Genomic DNA, 22,013 nt, shown 5'->3' with positions numbered 1-22,013 from the left:
AGTTCAGTGAGTCATACACACAGGAATCCGGCAGCTGGCCCTGGCAACATATCCCCAAACGTTTTTAATTGGGGCTAAGAGAGGAAGAGATGGGGGAGGAGGAGTCCATATCCCACAGCCACTTTAAGATTGCATTTCAGAAAAATCCCACATTCTGATTATCAATCGAAGATTTTTACAAACTAATGTTCTGCACTAAACGTGGTTTTGGAATAGCAATGTACATGGTAGCTATATAGCCTACCTATGTCTAACTATTCAAGTTTATGCAGGTTATATTTTCACATTTTTTATCTTTTGAATATTCAAGGCTTTATAGTCATTATATAATCCAGGATTGCACAGTGAAATGCAGTTTTAGCCACCTCCATGTGAGCCTATACGTACACAGAAATCTTAAAACAAATATTTAACCAAAAAAAAAACACTAGTATGGTCAATTAATGGTTTGATCATGTTATCAACCAGCATATAATTATTGTTATAATCATTACTTATGTATGCATTTATTCATATACTTATTCTTTTTCTCTCAGTTATATACCAATCGTATCAGTTTGTGTTCTACAAAATTGTAAGAAATAGAAATAAAACATGTTATATGGTTATCTTTTTCTCCTTTTCTTTTTTTAAATAAAGGATTACAATTAACTGATGTGAAAAGTGCAGTTGAGTAAAATCTTAATTGCAGTGCCTTGAAGATACCACGAGGTGGCGACAAATGTTACATAACTGCAGCTGGTTTCACTTTGTTGTTGTAACCTTTCTTCTCGTCAAATCAGTGATGCTGGTTCTCAGATTGACCGCCAGGGGGCGACTGAGGAGAAGGCGGGCTTTATCCAACTCTAGTCAAGTTACAACTGTCGTCAGTGTCCATCCGTGTACATCCTCATTTATTTCAAAATAAAAGGAAGACAGATGCAGTCTATGGTGCAATGTAATCAATCCAGTGGTGATGAAGTGTATCTCTTCTAGAGTAGTGCATTTAATCACAAGTGTAATGGATTTATATTCTACTTCTTATCATATGAACATATTGTTCCTTTTATGCATTATTTTGATAGGTTTAATTCCTTGTTTAGCTAAATGATACTGTATCATTAATCTGAATCAATCTGAATCAAAGCACGTCATCTTGATACATGTTGTATCATTGTATCATTGATATAGTTGATACAACATGTAATACAATAAATGTACTAATATTGGTTGAAATATGACTTTATCGTTCACCAGCCAAGGACAGTATTCAAACTGATTAAAACACCCACCTTTAACAGCTGCACCATTACATTGAAACACACGTTAAATAATTGCTTTCTAACTTTAATGTTAAAGTATTTTTACACTTAGTAATGCTATTTAAAGGTAGCTGAATACTTCTTCCACCACAGGTAAACACCACACAGTATACAAGTACAAGTGAAAGCATAATGTTTTATTTGGAAAATCTCCCCAGGAAGTAGCTCTTCTCCCCTGCCTCGTTAATGTCACATAGACGGTTGTCCCCAGCAGCTTCAACGTCCTCCTCCCACAGCACAACACTCCGACACAATGGGGCTGTAATGTCAGCGACGGGCGAGATTTGAGCATCTTCTCAAGAGTACTGAATCAGTGTATGGATTTAATGATGATGAAGAAGAAGAAATTCAAGTTCAAGGTGGATTTTGAGCTGGACGAGCTCTCCTCGGTCCCCTTTGTGAACGGTGTCCTCTTCTGTAAAGTCCGGCTGCTGGACGGCGGGTTTTCAGAGGAGTCATCTAGGTGAGGGTGTTTGGTGTTAATTCAGTCGTGCAAAACCTGACTGGACCTGTTATCTGTAGCCTGCAGGTTAAAGTAGCTGAGGAGCTGCAGCCTACTATGATGCATTATTAGCAAACCAGCTAACATGCTACATGTCCAGAAACTAGCTAACGTTAGTCACTTGTCGGTGTTTTTAGTTGTCCTATTTGGACGTTGCATTCAAGTACCAAGCAGGACTGTAGACAACGTGTTGGCATCGCCTGGTGTAAACACACTTCAACATGTGTGGTGGTTAGTGCCCTGAAATACCCTATATTGTCAGGTATTTTCTTCGTGTCCAAGGCTAACTTCCTTGCTGGTTGTGGAATCGATTTGAGCATCCAGCTGACTGTTCACATAACTGCCACCAAGCTAAACATGACTCAATCGATACAAATGACTGCCACTGTCTCTAGCCTCGGTTTGGTCATACAGCTATCACTGAAGAAGCCGCTTTGCTTGTCTTACGCATATTACAGCGCATAATACAGTCAAGTTAAAGTCTGTGCCTTTTTTAAAGAACACAAATGGGTTAGTTTTGCAACGATTTTCATCGACCATTGATGTTCAGTTTATGTGCTTGAATAATTGAACTATCATTTTGTCTATGAAGTTTCAGAAAATGGTCAGAAGCACAAAGTAAAAAAATGTTTGCCAAACCAACAACTAGCATTGTTGAAATAAAAACGAAAAATACTGTAAGAAAGAGGGGAGCAGCAAATCATCATAGGGCTTGAGGGCTTCTTTGGTTTAAAAATGTTTTGCTTTAAGAATTAATTAATGATACAATTATTTGCAGATGCATTATCTGTCTATTGATTTGATATAAATATTGCAGCCTTGATTCAAAATCCAAAGATATTCAGCTTATGATCGAAGAATCCTAAGAGAAACAGCTAACTTTTTACCTGGGAAAATAAGGATCAATTATTTCTGTCGATAGATGGATTGATACATTCATATAGTTTGAGCTAAGATTGTAAGCATTTTTCTGTGTAGCTGAATGTGCAAAGTGATAATGTTTATGTAATACAAAACAGGACTCTTTCACTGAAACAATTGTTAAAGGGAACTAGCATAACTGTCCATTCAAAGAAGTGGCATTTTTATCCTTATTTACTGTCACTTAGTTCTACAGTAGCATCACAATAGTTCTACTACATTTACATCAAGTTAAGTCAAGCAAAGACTGTCATCTTCTCTGTAACCGGTTTTGCTTTTTTTCATAATTAAGATGGCTGTTTAACATTTGACTAAGAGAAAAGCACTGTTTTGGAGCAAGGCTGCAGGTATCAGATGGCTTCACCCTGATCATATAACCAGCCCTGTGCATGCTCTACAGTAAATAACTCTTATAAAATGGTTTGACTAAAAAGCACAGTGTGTCCGACTTTGTGAATCAGGATGATACTAAGGTCATGACGGTAAAGGACATTTTAATATAACCACAAGTTCCCTGGTATATTTTGTCACATCCGAGCAGCCAATGGAGCTGAAAGGGGTTATTTAATCCTCTAGCCCACCAGACAATGACGTCCGTAAGTTTGAGATTCTAATCATAACATTATGTTCTGGATCTGAAATGTTATAGCCAGAGGAATTTGAGTGTTGTTAAATCACATTTTCTGCTGCAGTTAGACCCCCAAGCTTCAATGTTTCCTCTGACTCTCCTTTGAGTCATCCCAAACTGTGAGTGTAAGGGAAGTGCAGATTGTTGTATTAGCAGCCTTTTTTTCCTTTGGTCTGGCTTGTCATTAGGTTTACAGCATTGTTTCTGTGTAACAATGTGTTTATGTGACCTGACCGCAGCTGCTTTTTAAAAAGAGAGCAGCTGTAGTTTAACAAGATATCTGACCCGTGTATAGAGATGAGAGATGTGACCTCCGCATGTGATTTAAAACCACGATTAACCACACCGACTAATAGGATTGTGCTGCACCGAGAAGTGCTGTGAGTTACAGTGCATGCTATCAAGCCTGCATTCCCGAAGCACACAGTGTCCAGCTGGCTGGGAGTTCCCTCTCCGACTCTGGGAGTTCACTCTCAATTGTATCAACCCCAGGATGAAGTCAGCATTTGTAAAACATTAGTCACGCATCTGCTGCTTTTTGTATTCATAGTGAGGAATAGATGTAGTGCACGGCTCAGGCTTTAGAAGCAGTCAGTCTTAAATGTGTAAACAGGGATCTGCACACCCTGGTAATCATTTAAGCCTTATGCCATCACTTCTTTCACCACAACATTATCCTTGGGTATTCCTTGTTTAGAGCTTGTTGCCCCTATTTCTTTTTATAGTGCATACTGTTGTCAAATGTATGTCAGTGGTTGCATGTCATTTGAGAAGTAATTCAACAGCTCTGTTTGAATTAAATCCATCACATTTTATCTAAATGAATGGCATGTGGGCTGTTTTGACAGCAGGGAGCTGGTTAGGTGAGTGGGAGAGGAGAGGATGTCTGTGAAAAAGAGGCCATCTGGGGTATTGTAATGCTGCCCACGCATCCATGCTCCTTTCTCTTTCACTTCATCTCATCCTCTCACTGAGACGGCTACACTCATTTTTCCCTCTAGTTATTGGCCGGGGATGGGGGTATGTGCCGATATGTTTGTCATTCACTTTCTTGCCAAAACGGGCTGCAATTGTCCCCGTCACCTTTGGTTTCAGCAGCCAAACGAATCAATTGTTGAAAACAAGACACTAATTAATTAACTAGTTAATCCTCTTAATTAACTAGTTAATTAATTAGAGAGAAAAACCCCATGCTACGCACATGAGCTTGGCTCAAATACAGTAGGCAACTTGACTCATTAGCCTTTAGCAGGGAGAGAGATATGAGAATGAATTCAACATAAGAGGTTTTACTTGTTATCTCATAGTTATGGGTTGATTAGGAATTACATTATTTTGAGGATGTTATCAGGGCTACAAAAAGTGATTGTGGTAAATAATAGTTTTTGTGGTTTTCCTTTACAGGGAGCCAGTGCATGCCAACAGTGTACGATGGAGGAAACGGTTCTCTTTCCCCTGCAAGATCAGTGCCAATGCAGGGACGGGTGTACTGGACCCTTGTGTGTGCCGTGTGTCTGTCAGAAAGGTACAGTATGTCCAAACTTGAGATATATATATTAGGGCTGTCCCGAATACAATTTTTCGGGCTCCGGATATTCGGTAGTAATCAACAGCGAATATTCGGCCGGGGCGGGGGGCGTAGTAATCAGCAGCGAACCGCTTCAACACGTGTATTTCGGTGTATTCACGACATTCATTTTGTTATTCTACAGTATTGTTGTTTTATAGTTATTTGTTAATGTATACAACCCAAATTTTGTTTTTTGAAATTGAAAAGGATATCGCATTGTGTTTGTTACTTTCATTGCAGTTGTATATGTCTTAAGTGTAATTTGGCTTGGCTTCCTATTTATGGACATGCTTTTATTTTTGAAGGAGAGTTAGCGCAGCTGACAGGAAGTTGTTGTTTCCTGTTAGATTAACGGAGAAAAGTAATATCTACATATAAAGACGAGAAAGTAAACGATAACGTTTATGGTTAAGTGTTAGCACCCCCCGAAGAGGCACAAGCTCTTACGTTGATATTGGAGATTTCAATAAATTTGAATTTGAAAAAAAACCGGGAAAAAACAAACAAAACGAATATCCAAATAACGAAATTGAAACCCGAATAGTACTCCAACGAACGAATATTCGGATATTCGGGTACAGCCCTAATATATATATATATAAACCTCAGTGTTTTTGAACCATGATGTGATGCTTTGCATGTAAACAAACAAGTTAAAGATGTATAAGGCATGTGTTTAATGCAAACAGGAAATCCTTTGTTCTTCTCAGTGTGCAACAGAGAGGAGAGTCTCATCCTTGCTAACAGAACTGCTGTAGCTGGGTTAAATCATGGTATTGGTTACATTTCTTTTATAGGCTAAATCGAAACATGAGTGAAATATGAACTCTAAAACGCAGCTAGCAAGCAACTGGAAGAGAACATCACAGTGTAGTTTTTTCTCAGTTTAAATCCTTTAACATTTCATTTTAAACATTAGTCTGCTGTTTTTTTAAAGGATGTAACGAAAAGATAAGCCCGAATAAGCCTTCCTGATTAAATGCGTCTTGTATTTCAACATTGTAGCTGCAAGCTAATTCTGGCATCCCCTGCCCTCTTTGTTTTAGGACAAAGAACATGTCAAGTACCAAGAAAAACCTATGTTATTTTGCCTTCACTGCTGGTCCCCATTTCTTCCAGTATTTTTGTTATAAACATTTAAAGGTCAAGCAGCTGCCTCCTGCTGCCATTAGACCCAACAGCAAAATTGTCCATGTCATTTGAGTATAGTAGCATATTTGAAATATTTTCCATAAACACACAGAAAGAGCAAGGGTCTGTCTTTTACTCCATAACCTGATTTCATGAGTTGTTTTTGTAATTGTATTATTACTTGACGCTTTGCCATTTCTGTTTTGTTCATTTTTAGTGATAACATTGATTTTCTTTGCCAATTAAATGAATTGCAAACACATTTCCTAGGTAAATGGTTATTACGAACCTCAATCGTGCTTAAATTAATCATGAGTTTAGACGTTTAATCAAGGTCTTTATGCTTCTCTTTTCCAGGAGCTGAAAGGTGGAAAAGCATTTGCAAAGGTAACTACTCATTTACTACGTCATCCAACCCCCATCTCCTAACCCAGGGGTCTGCAACCTTTTTGACCAAAAGAGCCATTTGGCTCCTTTTTCCAAAAACATTTTTTTTCTGGAGCCGCAAAACATATTTCATAGCTTATAAAGTTGTATTTATTGTTATATCAGACAAAAACTACAGTTGTTTTGCATTTATTAGGCTATGTATTACATTATATAAAACTGTTAACCTCTATTAAGAAACAAAGAACTCCTATAAGGAGAATTAAAAAATAATACACAGGCCTACTTTAAATTAAATTAAACAAAGCACTTGGGGAGTCCTCTGCACATTTGAAGGAAAACAAATGGGCCCACTTTGAAATAAATAAAACATATAGCTGGACCCTAAAAAGAGTTAAAGGTAGGGTAGGTAAGAATGTAGAAACTAGCTCGAGTGCGCTAGAATTTGAAAATACACAACCGGAACAAATCTGACTCTTCCTTCAGACTTCCTTACAGAGCCCCTCCTCCAACACACACGAACACGCACATGACCAATGAGGGCAAGAGATAAGTTTGTGCGCAGATGGAAGGCTGACAGGCAGGTAGGCCATCCAGTTATTTTAGCCGGGCCGGCTCAGATGATTGGTCGTGCTTTTTACAGCGCTACGGCTTCCACAGATACATTTTTTAATGTATTTATTGTCAAAGCATTTAATATATTCATTGCTATCGGTACGTTAAAAGCATTCCATGGAATATAACAAAAAGTGTTTTCTGAAATAAATTACATACCCCATTGAATTATGACTGAAGATCTTGAGCCTCTCCCGTGTTGTTCCTCGATACGTAAAGGCTGCAGCACCTTTGACAACTTCTCTCTACATATCAAACATACCGGTAAACCAGCATCGTTTGCCGTGAAAATATATAACTCTGTCCACGCAGAATTAAATCCTGTGATCCTCCGATACTTTTCTTTTCTTTGATTTATCCATAGTTCGCTCATCGAGCCGGGGGTCAGGTTATTCGCCTGCAAGAAAGGGCGCTCGCGCGGGACCGTAGCAGGATGTGACGCATTTTTTAGTTGACCTAATTAAAACCGTTTTGTTTTTTATTGATGTGTCACAGTATCACCTCAAAATACAAGATACGAAACATTTTCAACCATGCAAGAAAATATAAATAGTCCTAAATATACTTTTATTTTATTTCCTTCTTATTTTTGTCTAAGCTCAAGGGAGCCAGAGCAAAGGGCTTAAAGGGCCGCATGCGGCTCGAGGGCCGCGGGTTGCCGACCCCTATCCTAACCTAACCTCCAGGTCATCTGCATTAACATTAATCTGCCACATTTATGTAGATAGCCATGTGAGCCCTTAGCAAACAGATGGCCTTCACTGCCTGCGGGTTTGCTCATTATGTAATGTGTTCTCCACTATCTGCTAGTAATTATTCAGCATCCAAAACCTATTTTTGTGGACTTTCTAGTCTAGATAATAGCTTTTTCCCACAACTAAATATGAATATTGTAGAGGATCACTAGATGTCAGCGAAGAAGGATTGTTCATCAAAAGTGTTAACATTGTTCAGTTTCCCTGAATCTTCTCTGATGAGCTGACATTTTACATCCAAGTGCTTACTGGGCAAAAATTCAGTCTCCTGAGAGGAAACAAAGTTCACCATGTGTCATTCTTTCTCCTTCAGCTTGGTTTTGCAGATCTGAATTTAGCAGAATTTGCTGGCTCAGGGAATACAACTCGCAGATGTCTGCTGGAAGGCTACGATACCAAAAATACTCGCCAGGATAACTCCATTCTCAAGGTAACATTAGCCGCTTTCACACCAAGTACTTTGCTGTACTTAGTTCCCAGTACTTAGTCCCGGAACTGTCCTAGTAGATCGCGTTCACACCGGAATAAGTCCCTGAGGGAGGATTACGCTAACGTCACTTCTTCTTCTTCTGCTTTGGGTTTACTGGCAGGCCGCAAACAATTTCACGGCGTATACTGCCACCCGAAGTCCCCCTGAGTTGGGGACTGGGCCAGTCCGACTGGCTTTAGTAGAAGCTGCCATCAGCTTCTACTGAAGCCTTCCGAGTAAATCGCCAGAAGCGCCGGCACCTCCTCATCACTCCACCGCTTCCATGTTTTCCTTTGTGTTGCCATAAGTTAGTCTCTCTCCGTTGGTGCGCTGGGCTAATGCTAATAATGCTAATGCGAGCAAATAAAATGCCGGCTTCACAAAACCTTTCGGAGTTTTACGGGGCGTGGTTTACAATTCGCCCAACCAATCAGAAATTGGAACCTTTTTCTCCCCAGGAAAGTCCCTGCTCTCTAGCAGGGACTATCTGGGGGTGAAAAGGTTAGCAAAAACTAGGTTATAGTTCCAGATCTTTTTGGTGTGAACGCAAAATCCCAAGAACTATCGGAACTATTCCTGGGAAAAGTACTCCGGTGTGAAAGCGCCCATTGAAGCCACGGTGCTGTGTCCACTCTGCGATTTACTTCTCTAAGAGGTAACCTTGGTGTTTGGAAGCCTGATCTTTTTTTCTTAACTAATAAGTAGGCAAGGCAAAAGGTTTTTGTATAGCATTGCTTACAACAACGAATGGGTAGGTACACAGGTAGTCTGTTAGCTTGTAGCAGGAAATAAACCATTGGGGGGAAAAAAGCAGAGTAAAACGCCGGGTTACGTATTGTAACCCTTGTTATATTAGCACAGGCAGAGCCCTCTACTGGACTCTATGGGTACTACCTTATCATGCAAGCATTCACCGACTGAGATTTCGATGGACGTAGCCGGCCCTGGGGCGGGCCTACCTGAATGCGTGCGTATCTCACTTCCGTATAAAAAGAGGCCTCGCCTCCTGACCACCATCCTACACCACTCTTCAGCGAGCGATATAGGACAGACAGTGCTCCAAGGTAGAGGGCTCCACCTGTGCTAATATAACAAGGGTTAAAATACGTAACCCGGCGTTATATCTCTCACAGGCTCCGCCCTCTACTGGACTCTATGGGTACAGTGGGCGGAGCCCCGATGTATGCACGCACTGTCGTCCAGCACACCGTTCCACCTCACTGTCCCTGACCGGCTTTAGCAGCCACTGCGCCTCAATCGCCTCTCCCTCGGTTGTAACCGTGGAGAAGTCTGGGCTGCGGCTGATAGAGCACACCCTGACGCGCTTGCCTCGAGAAAAAAGTGTGCTCGAAAAACAGTGCTGAGGGCTCCCCTGAATCAAATCAAGTCTTTTAAGTAAATCAGGGAGTGCAGATTGCAGCTGGTTGATTCTTGTGTAGTAGTATTAGAGGGTTACCAAAAGGTTTGAATAAGAATCCAGGCTAATGGAAACATTGAATGCTACTGAAACCTGACATTTTTAACACATCTATTTTTCTTTTCATAGGTCGTCATCAGTACACAGCTCATGTCAGGAGACCCCTGTTTTAAAACGTAAGTTAAAGTCATATTTTTCAACTTGGTGCCAAATCTGATTCGCTCTGCTGTTCAAACTGTATTCCTACGTCAGTCAGTGTTGGTGTCTGAGATTCACTTTTAATTAGAATATAATTAATTGCTTCAACCTCTTGGAAACAATAAATGGGAATCAAACAATCCCGAAATGTGCAAGTATAAAGAACTGTTGGTACATCAGGCCCTTCCATGTCAAACACACTGACTGATTTCATCGTGCAATACAGTAATTATAATGTTAAGTGTCCTAGTATAAATTGTAGAAATAAGATTTTTTTGTAAAGGTCTGTGTGTGTACAGAAAGGAAAAAGCTGCCAAATGTTGACATAAAAATGATTCAGTAGCCGGAATGACAACAGCTTTATTTTCCTTCTTTGCAGCATGTATTTAAGTACAGAGTATCGGGTATGTGTAGCTTTGCTGAATGCTTAAATGTTATCAGCTAACTTAATCGTGTTGTACTTGATCAATCATGATAATTTTAACTCATTCATTTCCTCCCCACTTTTCTCCCTGTTTTTGTCTTTCTCACTCTCTCATTTGACTTTTAAACAATTGACACATTAAAATATACGATTCAAGAGAATAAAGGCTTATTTTGTTTTCCGTGTCACCAGGCCCCCCTCCACAGCCACAGTGATCGGGATCCAGGGTGATGGAGAGAGCCTGCTGGAAGAGAGGAGAGGAGGCGACTCACAGAAAGGATGTTCTGGTGAGACAAATCACGCCACATTACACTCCTCAGCCCTGCTTAGCCATCCCATTGGCTTTCTCGAACGTTAGCAGGCCCCTGATGGGAGTTCTGGGTTCTAATGTGTATATTTCTTTTGGCGGTTTCTTAAATGTCACTGGTAGTTAAATTGCAGGTTGTTTTTAATATTATTCAGACTCAGCTCTCTAAGCTTAAGCTTATTTTAAATGTTGATAAAACTAAGGTAATGCTATTTTCAAAAGCCAAAAAGATACCGGAGACCACTTTGGATATTGTCACTACGCAGGAAAAGTACTTGAAGTGGTTACCTGTTATAAATACTTTGGTATCTGGCTTGATAATTGCCTCTCTTTTAAACTTCAGGTCAATAACCTGCTTAAAAAGCTGAGGGTGAAGCTAGGTTTCTTTTTTAGAAACAAGTCCTGTTTCTCATTTGAAGCCAGGAAAAGGCTAGTCACTGTGACCTTTTTACCTGTGCTGGACTATGGTGATTTGATCTATATGAATGCACCTGCCCATCACCTGATCAAGTTAGATGCCGCCTATCACAGTGCACTAAGATTTGTTACTAATTGTAAAGTAATTACTCATCACTGTACCCTGTATGCCAGGGCAGGTCTGCCTTCACTAACTGTTCAGAGGCTCGGTCATTGGTACATGTTCATCTATAAAGCCATGTTGGGTAAACTACCATCTTATATCTGCTCTCTGATTACACGAAGAGTTGCAAGTAGCTATTGCCTGATATCTCATGATGTGGTTTTGTTACATGTGCCAAGTGCTAGGACTGACTTAGGTAGGAAAGCTTTTAGGTGCGCAGCTCCTCTTGCTTGGAACAGTCTGCAAAAAGAATGGAAACTGAGCAAATGGTTCCACTGCATGTTTTTAAAGCTCGGATAGATGCTATGCAATCTGATACTGTTGGTACCTGTCATTGTCAATAGGTTTGTAAATTGTAACTATGTTATATGATGTCCTTTTAGTTTTTCTGTTGTTTTATGTCTTCATGTGGAACCTACTTGCTGCAGGTCTCCCTTGAAAAAGAGATCGATGATCTCAATGGGATTCAACTGGTTAAATAAAGGTTTAAAATGAGAGACAGGTAATATGGGATAATACAGTAGGGGACTGACATGAAGCAAAGGTCCAGCCAACTACGAATCAAACCTAGGACTTTCTGCTGGACTGGTGGGTCAACCATTTTTGTACGGTATATGTTTAACAAATACCGTAACAACCTGACTTTTAGCTGACCTTCCTTCCTTTAATATGTTAAGCTCATGCTGATAATCGGTGTAGATTTACATTGGATTGAAACAGACATATCCATAATAACCTTCAGGAGAGCCTAAATATTCCTCCTTACCCTTTCACTTGAAATCAAAAGCTTAAATCTAATCTTAGATTAGATCCCATCCACATAGCTGTCTAAACTCACTGCTCATAAGTACATTTCTTCAACATCATCTCATCGTTGTGGTGTGGATTTCCGGGAAAGTTCTATTATGTGGCTTTGCAAGGGCACAAGGAATAGCAAGGAAACACAACTTTTTATATAATTGTGTACTGCAATAATAATGTGTATTTATCATAATATCCCACGCCACCCTGTTTACCTTAAACTGCTCTACATAATTTTTCTGTGGAAAGATCCAACCATGCTTTATATGACGGCTATTTATCACCCACCCATCGAGCATGATACAAATAGTTCTTATCCAGCTAAATTTCCCTCCCCAGTTTCATCCCTCTTGCTCTTGTTCTGTGTGTATTTCTCCATGTGTGAAAAGTTGCAATGTTGTTCCTCTTGCAAGTTTCAGAGTGTAGCGCGGCTATTTCATGTATTATTTAAACTAGTTCTCTTTGAGATTAGCTACAATCTGCTCCGACCCTGTAGGCTCTTACATGGTTAAAAATAGGAGTGTTTGCAATTCTGTCTATGGGGGTTGTGTGTTAGCATCCGCAGACCACGTGTGTATTGGTCTGCTGAGATGCTCTTTCACATCAAACTCATCGTGTCTCTGTAGATCAGGGCTATTCAATTAGTTTGGAATGGGGGCTGGTTGATGAAAATGATCCAAAGCAAGGGGCCGGGAAAAAGATGGCTTGAAATAAGAGCTTCAGATACAGTAAATACAGCATAGTGGAGTGCATATATTGTGTTGAATTAAATCAAACAACATAGCCCCAAGGCCTTTATAGATCTAAATGGCAAGTTCAGAACTCAGTACATGTGAAGCTAATTTAACCATCAACATCATTTCATTTGATTTAATTTAGGTGAAATGATCTAATCATTCACGCAGAGATGCAATAAATGACAGGAGTTGTCACTACAGTAGCTAGTAGGTGGGTTTGCAACCCGAGCCCGCCAAAGTTTTCAGGCAATGTCTTCCCCTCTATCTCTCAATGTAACACCCTCTCTGGAATAAAGGCACTCTGGCCCAAAAAAAAGTCTTTAAAAAAAGAAAGAAAGTTTAGAAAAGATTACTTTTTAACATTATACTCAAAGGGCCAGTAAATATCACCCAGGGGCCGGATTTGGCCCGCGGGCCGCCAATTGAATAGCCCTGCTGTAGATGTTTGCAGTGTATGTGCAGGTGTGTTTCATTTGTGTGAGCAGTATCAATTGAAATCAGTCGCTTGGTAGATTAGGAGGAATTATGGGTTTTTATTTTGAAGATTGATTTTTTTATAATATATTTTTATAATGTCAAAAATAAAAAATCAATAGTTTTTAATAAATCTATGCTATCTTGACTTTAACGAAAAGGGTGTAAACCAAGGGTGTCCAAACTTTTTTCACAGAGGGCCACATACAGAAAAATATACGAAGGGCTGGGCCACTCCCTAGAGGTGAGGTATATTGCGTCATAAGCTCAGTTATAAGTTGGAAAAATCAATCAAATGTAGGTAAATTATTCTTGATACTTGAAAATGCGTTTAAGAAAAAAAACAGCCTACATCAAAGCTCTCCATAGGGTTTCATTTATTGTGTTACGCCGATTCCTTAAAACAGAAGCTTCAGATTGCTTATAATTAGAGGAAATATGAAGGGTCTATTTCAAGGTTGTTATGTACAACAGCATTTATTATTGGGCTTTTTTCTCATCAACTTAGATTTGTTAGAAAATGTTTTCAACTTGAATTGACTGAATTTATTTGAAAATTGGGCTTATTTACACATGAATACTGTGTAATGTATTTGAACATGTATATTTAAGAAGTACAAGACAAGCAGAAGTTTTATTTGTTTGGGGCCGATTCAAAATGGTCCGCGGCATACAGAAGCTGTTCCTTTATATATCTCTGTACTAAATGCCTCATGTTAGTTGGCAGATAAACACATATCTAAGTGGCTCGGGATATGCATCGAGGACCAGTGCAGTGCTTGCAGTGCAGTGGACTGTCGTATAGGCCTCCACTGCTGTTGAATACACATTTAATTTATCTAATAAATCTATCATTAATAAACTTTTTTTTATTTTTTATTCTGTTAATATATCCTCAATGGTTGACAAATCAGCCAATAATTGGCCTTTCTAATGCTGCGTTCACACCGGACGCGATCCGATGTTTGGGGGCGGCGCGATTACATGTAAAGTCAATGCAGAGACGCGGACAGATGCAAATTCGCTCCGACGGCGCGGTTGATGCGTTCATTTTGAAACGTGTGTTACAATGAAATCACGGTAAAATATGTTCATTTTGTTGTAGTTGTAGCTCCCTAGCCAGCGCGTCTTGTTTGAATGATGGGAGTAAACACAGCTGACGGCCGCGCTGAAACTCGAGCGTTTAGAGCAGGGATGGGCAACCTGGATGGTGGTGGGGGCCACATAATGTATGTACTGGCCACCAGGGAGCTGCAGATTCACTTGGAACACACACAGACAAATTCCATGTATTGTATGTAATTATTAACAAATATACTAAGTCTGACATCTTCATTGACATTTTTCAATCTTTCAGGGAAAATCCTCTAATAAGCTCACTAAACATATCAGTTCACAGAAATGTTATTTAATTTTTTACAAGTGGCATGTTTGTATTGAACAGTGGAATAAAACTATTTTCAAGGTCCCATGTCATGCTTTTCCGGTTATTACCCGTCCCCTTGTGTGTTATGAAGGTTTTTCTGCATGTAAACGGTGTGCAGAGTCAAAACCCTTAAAGTACACCCTGTAGCGAGAAAATACCTCCCCAAAACGCCTCGTTGGTGAAACGTCATCATCCATTTGATTCTTCCGGGTACGTGCTTACGTTTAGTGAAGAAAGTGAATACTGCTGAATACACATAATTTGCAGAGATGCTGTATGCGAAACCAATGTGAGTTTGGAAAATTGCACAGTATTTTTCTATTTTAGTATACCTCAACAATGGAATTATGATCAGTGGAAATGGCCATGACATGGGACCTTTTAAAATATTGGAAAGCATGGACCATGTGTGTGCATCAAGATTAACCATTGGGATGACATAAACATGAATTCATGAACACTAACCCAGACATTAGTTGTCTAACTTGAACCTAGCTAAGACAATTGTAGCCTGTCTCTGCATTCCCCTTATTCCACAATAAGGGGAATGTCAACACAGACACCTGTCAACCCGCACTCTGCTGTTCCTCAGCGCCGCTCCCCCTCCCTCCCTTAATAAAGGTTCATCTTCTTCTTCGGCTGAAATGATGAATGAAAAGCGTATAGTAATCATAGATAACACGGCAGGGTCCGTGACAGTTTGTTTTCATCTGATTTCAAATAAACAAAGCCTTGGTTTTTAGAATATTAAACTTATTTTGCCAAATTCAGATGATAAATACAACTTTTAAGCTTGCAATGGCATAATTACACGCGGTAACTTAAAATCACAGCAGGCATAACAACAGCCGGTCTTTCTTGTGAGTGTTTCCCCGGGAAACAAACACAATACACACAAACGCGTCACAGATTGTCAATGTTTTTTTTGTTTTTATTAATTAAATTGTTTATAAATTAATCTGAGGGCCGCAAAAAGAGGAGGTGGGCCGCCATTTGCCCATCCCTGGTTTAGAGCGATGCGATTAGAGCAAAGCGAATATTCGCATCACATCCGGTGTGAACGCAGCATAAGGCTACAGGGAAGTCTGTTTATTTTAAACCTGTCAAATAATTGATGCATTGATAAATTAATTTGTAAGGCCTTTTGTTAATCATCTTTGATTGTCCAGTATAAAACCAAGTCCATGCAGGAGTTCCATTGTGGGAAAGCCATTGAGGACTTTGCTTATCAGGTGACTTAAAATATACTTTCCTCCATACTTTTAGAATGTCTACATACCAAGGAGAGGAAAGGAAGAATACTTTGAAATGGAATGTAGAATACTTTGAAATGGAATGTAGAATACTTTGAAATGGAATGTAGAATACTTTGAAATGGAATGTAGAATACTTTGAAATGGAATGTAGAATACTTTGAAATGGAATGTAGAATGTGTCGGGAGACCAAAGCACATTGCGGAATGTTCAGCTCTGAAGTCAGACTGAACCTGATGTCATATCACATCACAGTGGCTGCAAGAGAGTATGCTCTCTGGTTAAATAGCTACACAACTCGTTTGCGCAGGACGATAACAAGCCAGGTTTTATCCCAGCCACATCGAGTTCACATTATCAGTAAGAAGCAGCCGTTTCTTCACGATAATAAGATGGACAGAGAAAGATCAATTTTCAACATGACGTACAACGACTCTCCATGGCACCGAAAGACTTGTCCCTCTGAGGACAGTTCTGTTGAGGAGGAGATTGAGGAGGAAATCATGGAGGAAATCATGGAGGAAACCTTGGAGGAGGTGCAGGAAACAGGACTGCAGGAGTTTGCAAACAAGGTGGAGGAGGAAGTTGAGGAGGATCAAGAGTTTGTATACTCGGTGGATGAAGACTTCGAAGATACATTGGACCTTCATGATGAGGAAGAGTCCGAAATTAAAGAAATGTCTGACCTAGATAAGACAGAGTCTGAAATGGAAGAGATTTTGGAATTTGCAGCAGAGACAGAGTCTGAAAACGAATACATTTTGGACTTTAGTGATGAGAAACAGTCCGAAATCAACAAGATTGCGAACTTTGATGATAAGACAGAGTCAGAAATGGAAGAGATTCTTGAGTTTGTTGAGGAGGTGGAGGAAGATATTAAGGAGCAGACCTCCATCTCCAGCAACAGAGAAAACTACAGCGACACTTCCTTTGATGAGGTAAGAATTACATTCAGTGGCACACATGTTTACAATTACACTCATGAAAACTGTAAAAAAGCTTTAGTTTCTTTACTAAAGTTTTTCCAAAAAATAAATATCAAAATAGTAAATCATCTTTAATGCAATTGATCAAAGCATACTTTTTAACCCCCATTGATGCAGAGTTAACTCCACTTCTGTTTTCTTAATAAAAAACACTGCACATAAACACAATAATAATTGTTTTATGTTTCACAGACAGAGGATTCTGCGAGATCTGCGAAATCTGATAAATTATCTGCGAGAAATGCAAGATCTGAGAGATATGACAAATCATCTGGTCTTCAGGAAGCCCTGGACGAGGAGAGAAAAGCCAAAGCTGCTCTTGAAGAGGCCTTGATGAAGGAGAAAACATCTACAGCTCAGCACAAAGCAGCCCTGAAGCATGAGCAAGAAGAAAAAGACGCTCTTGCAAAGGCTCTGAAGTATGAGCAATCTGAAAATAATTCCCTTTGTGATAGAATAAAGATCATAAACGCTGCTCTGAAACAGTCACAAAAAGAGCCGCAGCGTGGCAAAGCAAAGCTGAAAAACAGAATCACTATAATGACTTCTGAGCTTGAAGAAGACAAGAAGGTGATTGAGAAGCTCCAGATAGCTCAGCATGCATCCTCCAGCCAGCACCAAAGAGAAATCTCAGAGCTGCTTGTGTTGAATACTGCCTCAGTTACAGCAATAAAGGACCGCCTCACTGAGCGGCAGGAGGAAAGTCTGAAAAAAGACAAAGACATTAAATCCCTGCACTCAAATGTTCTGAATCTCCAAAACGACATTGTAGCCAAGGTCAGCATTGTTACCTCACTACAGGAGAGAGTGAATAAGTGTGCCTCAGACCTCAAAGAGGAGGAAACAAAAAGCAGCTCACTGCAGAGGGACTACGAGGCTGCGGTCTCTCAGCAGAAGAAGGAAGCAGAAGAACTGACCCGTCTGACTCAGGGGAACCAACACCTCGCCTATGAGAACAAAAGACTGCAAAGTGAACTGGAGGCTGCTCTCAATAAACAGCACATTGAAGAGAAGAAGCTTCAGGGCGACAGAGGAGCTTGCAGCAGACTGGAAGAGGCCATTAAGAAGGAGGGGGCTCGTTTCTCCAGAGCCTCAAAGAAGATCCAGAGCCAAGAGAAAGAGCTGTCTGAGAAGACCCTGGCTTTGGAGGGACTGCAGAGGGACTACGAGGCTGCTGTTTCTCAGCAGAAGAAGGAAGCAGAAGAACTGGCCCGTCTGACTCAGGGGAACCAACACCTCGCCTATGAGAACAAAAGACTGCAAAGTGAACTGGAGGCTGCTCTCAATAAACAGCACATTGAAGAGAAGAAGCTTCAGGGCGACAGAGGAGCTTGCAGCAGACTGGAAGAGGCTATTAAGAAGGAGGGGGCTCGTTTCTCCAGAGCCTCAAAGAAGATCCAGAGCCAAGAGAAAGAGCTGTCTGAGATGACCCTGGCTTTGGAAAAGAGCCTGACAGCCGAGAAACTCCTAAAGTCGTCTCTCAAAAGTGAGAAGGATGGTGGAAAGCAGGCGTCAGCCGGACATCTTTCAATCCTCACTCAACTGAGAGAAGCATCTGCGTACAACATGCAGACATTAAGGATGGAAAATGCTGACATCAGGGCTAAATTCCTTGTCCTGGAGAGAGAATATGACAGAGAAAGATTTGAACTCCGGTCTCTCTCTGCGGGCCATGAAGAGATGCTGTCAAGGAAAAATGATAGCATTTCTGACAATCTGTTTACCATCACTAATCTACAGTGCATTGTAAATGAGTTCAAAGCAAAGGAATCAAAGATCAAGATGAGACAGGCCGATCTCGAAGAAGCCCTTAAACAGGAAAAGACAAGAAACTCTGAGCTGCACCATACTATTGATCAGATCTCCTCCGGTTTGGAAAAAGAAAGGACCAGGTGTGAGAAGCACCGCGTCGAGCTTCAAGAAGCTTTGAAGAAGCAGATCACAACTCTGGAGGAAAACAACAAATTGACCTTGTCTCTGCAGAAGGCTCAGGAAACCTTCCCCAGGCTTCAGGAAAAACAACATGCAGAGACAAACTACAACTTCAGAAACATCATTGACTCCGAGTTCAGGCTCAGGGAGCAGAAATATTCCCTGGATGAGAGCAATAAGGCGCTTTACCACCTGCAGCAGGAGTACACCAATCTAGGGAGGAGGCACTGTGACATCAACGCTGAGTATCGTGAGCTGCTCAAGACTCACACTGCCCTCCAAGTCAGACATGAGAGGCTCAGCTATGCTCAAGGAAACCCACGCCCAGACTTCAGTCCATATCTCTTCCAGTGAAATTGTACAGCACACTAGAAAATGATCGTCCAAGGACATTTTTAGTGTGCGACTGGCACCGACGCAAATGTGTTTTTATTGTTATAATTTTGACTGTATTATCTTTTTAATTTTCACACGACATCTGTTGCACGTCTGTCCAATATTGATTTCCCCAAGGTTTCTTCCATTTTCCCCCGCGGTAACTGTCGTTGGAAATTGTTCCTTGTCTGATGTGAGGTCTAAGGACGGAGGGTGTCTTTTTATGCTATTTATATTCTGTACGAACTGTAAAGTCCCCCGAGAAAAATGTAAAATTAGGGATATTGGGCCATATAAATAAACGTTGATTGATTGATTGATAACGTATGGGTGCTGGGAAAAGCGTCACCAATAAAAAAAGGTAAGTCTCAACTGCACATTGATGAGAAGAAGCTTCAGGGCAACAGAAGAGCAAACAGCAGACTGGAGGATGCCATTAAGAAGGAAAATATTTGTTTCTCCAGAGCCTCAAAGAAGATCATAGCAAAGAGAAGAATCTGGCTTTAGAAGAGAGCCTGACAGTTGAGAAACTCCTAAGGTCGTCTCTCAAAAGTCAGAAGAAGCGATTTGAGAAGATGGTTGGAAAGCAGGCTGTCGCTGGACCTCTTTCAATTCTCACAAAATTCCTAAGGTTGTCTCTCAAAAGTGAGAAGAAGCGATCACATATTGTCCCTTGTCAAAGTCCCAGGAAGGGTGAAGTTTAGTCAACAATCTCAACACATGGTCCGTTGAGTAGCTTTAGTGGTGATATTACTAATACCACATTATTGTTATGTTTTATTTTCATGTTTGTCAATTTTCTTTAATCAATAAATGTTGAGTCATCAACCATTTAAATTTCAAGAATTTGTGATGGATGTTTTTCTGAAAGTGGCAGAGTGCAACAAGTGTTCAAATTAATATAATTGTGTACCAGACTAAGAAGACATTTTAATACAAATATTGGTTGTATTCAGCCTTCAGTGAGCAAATCACTACATCGCCGAGGAAAATATTTTACTTTTTACTCCACTACATTTATTTTAACATGGTTACTAGTTACTTTGCACATATAAAATACCTGATATGGTATATTGCAGTACTGCATCAGTAATCTACACAGTATTTGTAGTATCTACATTTGGTCCACGTTGTCAAACTACAATGCTTGAATGCTCTTACATTTATAAAAACAGGATAATAAAATTACCATAATATAATATCCATTCTGCATAAAGAGTACTATTACTCTTGATACTTGGGAGTACATTTAGCAAACAATTGTGATAATTAGTACTTTTCCTAAGTAAAGGATCTGATTAAGTCTTCCGATGCTGAATACATATAGTATATCTTGATATACATTTCATTGATCATAGTTGAATGACTTTAACAATGACTTTATTTAAGCTATGCAAGCATTTCACTAGCTCTTCTTTGTTAATAAATAACTAAATTAGCACCCTATTGTAGACATTATTTACCAAAACAAGTGAGAGGAAGTATTTATTTGAATAAGGAACTTTTTAAGTTCTATTTTTTAACTAATCAAACCAAAGATAACTATTTGATTTAAATCCCTGAAAAGGGCTGTAAATTGCCTCGACATACTTTAGTAAGCATCATGGGAATTAGCGGCGTATTCGCACATGCGTAGAACCGATCGGGTTTCTGGTACGAATCGGGTAATGACATGTTGAACTAGAGAATGCAATTCCTGAAGAAAATGATAGTGGGAATGCTTTATGCTGAAATGTATTGTGTAAGAAGAAAGTGAAGAATTTAGATTGAAATTATACATGAACACAGGGGGCTTGAATGTGTGATGAGAGAAGAAAAGAAAGTAAAAACGCTTGGAAAAGCAGCAGAATATTTGAACTACAAACTTTTGAACTAACTTGATGGTGAATGATCTGTCGCCATGCCAACGTCATTTGCTGACATCCCATAATACGCTTATATCGTTACCAAACCTGTGAAGTTTTGGGCCATTTGGAGCATTTTCACTGAAGTTATGAGAAAACCGTGTTTCATGGCAAGCATTGTGTTGCCATGGCAACGGCGTTTGAAGAAATCTCAAAACTGTCCCGTAGATGTCTTCAAGGCTGGACTGTCAGTACACGTGAAGTTTGAACACTTTTTGAACATTTTCATAGGAGTTATAACGACATCGTCTTTTAAGGCGAGGGATACGCATCCCTCGCCATAAAAGAGGATGTCCATAACCCCATAATTGACGTAGAGCTGTTGAGGGCAGGACCGTTAACCATTATCTGAAATGTGGTGCTGTTTTGACCCTTTTCATAGGCGTTACGACAACATCGTGTTTTATGGCGAGGGATGCGTTTCCATGGAAACGGCATATGGTGAGATGTCAGATTTGACGTAGAGCTGTTGAGGCATGGTGAGGTGATGTACAGGTGAAGATTGTGGGACGACCAGACCGTGTCCATTGGAGCTACAGCGACATCGTGTTTTATTGCGAGGGATGGGTTTCCATGGCAACAGCCTATGGCTAGATCTCAGATTTGGTGTAAAGCTGTTGAGGCATGGACCGGTGATATACAAGCGAAGTTTGGGGGACGATCGGACCGTGTCCATTGGAGTTACAGCGACATCGTGTTTTATGGCGAGGGATGTGTTTCCATGGAAACGGCATATGATGACTGTTGAGGGCAGGACCATTAACCATTATCTGAAGTCTGCTGCTCTGAGCATGTCAGTTGGAGTTATGACATCATCGTGTTCCATGACACAGGTGTTTATATTTGAGCAAACGTGTCCAGAGATCAAAGGTTACAATGGTGATGAAATAAATGCGGCAAAGGCTCAAATTTGATGAAC

At 40.2% G+C, this 22,013-nt stretch overlaps 2 protein-coding genes across 3 annotated transcripts in view; both read left to right on the top strand.

The window, feature by feature from the left end:
* Positions 1-144: 144 nt before the first annotated feature.
* fam102bb (family with sequence similarity 102 member Bb) overlaps positions 145-22,013 on the top strand; it is a 35,958-nt gene continuing 14,089 nt past the window's right edge. For both annotated transcript variants that reach the window (XM_079688436.1, XM_079688435.1), the window contains exons 1-6: positions 145-1,764; positions 4,757-4,877; positions 6,411-6,440; positions 8,124-8,240; positions 9,826-9,872; positions 10,511-10,605. In XM_079688436.1, coding sequence (XP_079544562.1) covers positions 1,619-1,764; positions 4,757-4,877; positions 6,411-6,440; positions 8,124-8,240; positions 9,826-9,872; positions 10,511-10,605 — 556 coding nt within the window. In that variant the 5' untranslated portion in view covers positions 145-1,618. The remainder of the gene's footprint in view (positions 1,765-4,756; positions 4,878-6,410; positions 6,441-8,123; positions 8,241-9,825; positions 9,873-10,510; positions 10,606-22,013) is intronic.
* On the top strand, positions 16,057-19,646 carry LOC307043670 (uncharacterized protein). The gene is made up of 2 exons (XM_079688315.1): positions 16,057-16,835; positions 17,076-19,646. Exons 1-2 carry the CDS (start codon positions 16,062-16,064, stop codon positions 19,167-19,169), a joined length of 2,868 nt encoding a protein of 955 aa, XP_079544441.1. The 5' UTR covers positions 16,057-16,061; the 3' UTR covers positions 19,170-19,646.

The sequence above is a fragment of the Notothenia rossii genome, assembly GCF_949606895.1.
Source record: "Notothenia rossii genome assembly, chromosome: 1".
NCBI classification, from domain to species: domain Eukaryota; kingdom Metazoa; phylum Chordata; class Actinopteri; order Perciformes; family Nototheniidae; genus Notothenia; species Notothenia rossii.
The sequence above is the reverse complement of the archived record's forward strand: the minus strand, read 5'-3'. Positions and strand labels throughout refer to the sequence as shown.

What these genes read in the sequence shown, in the direction of transcription:
- LOC307043670 (XM_079688315.1), top strand. Translation starts at nt 16,062, where the DNA reads ATGGAATGTAGAATGTGTCGGGAGACCAAAGCACATTGCGGAATGTTC. An exon ending in GCGACACTTCCTTTGATGAG is followed by an intron (nt 16,836 to 17,075) that starts GTAAGAATTACA and finishes TATGTTTCACAG; the next exon opens with ACAGAGGATTCTGCGAGATC.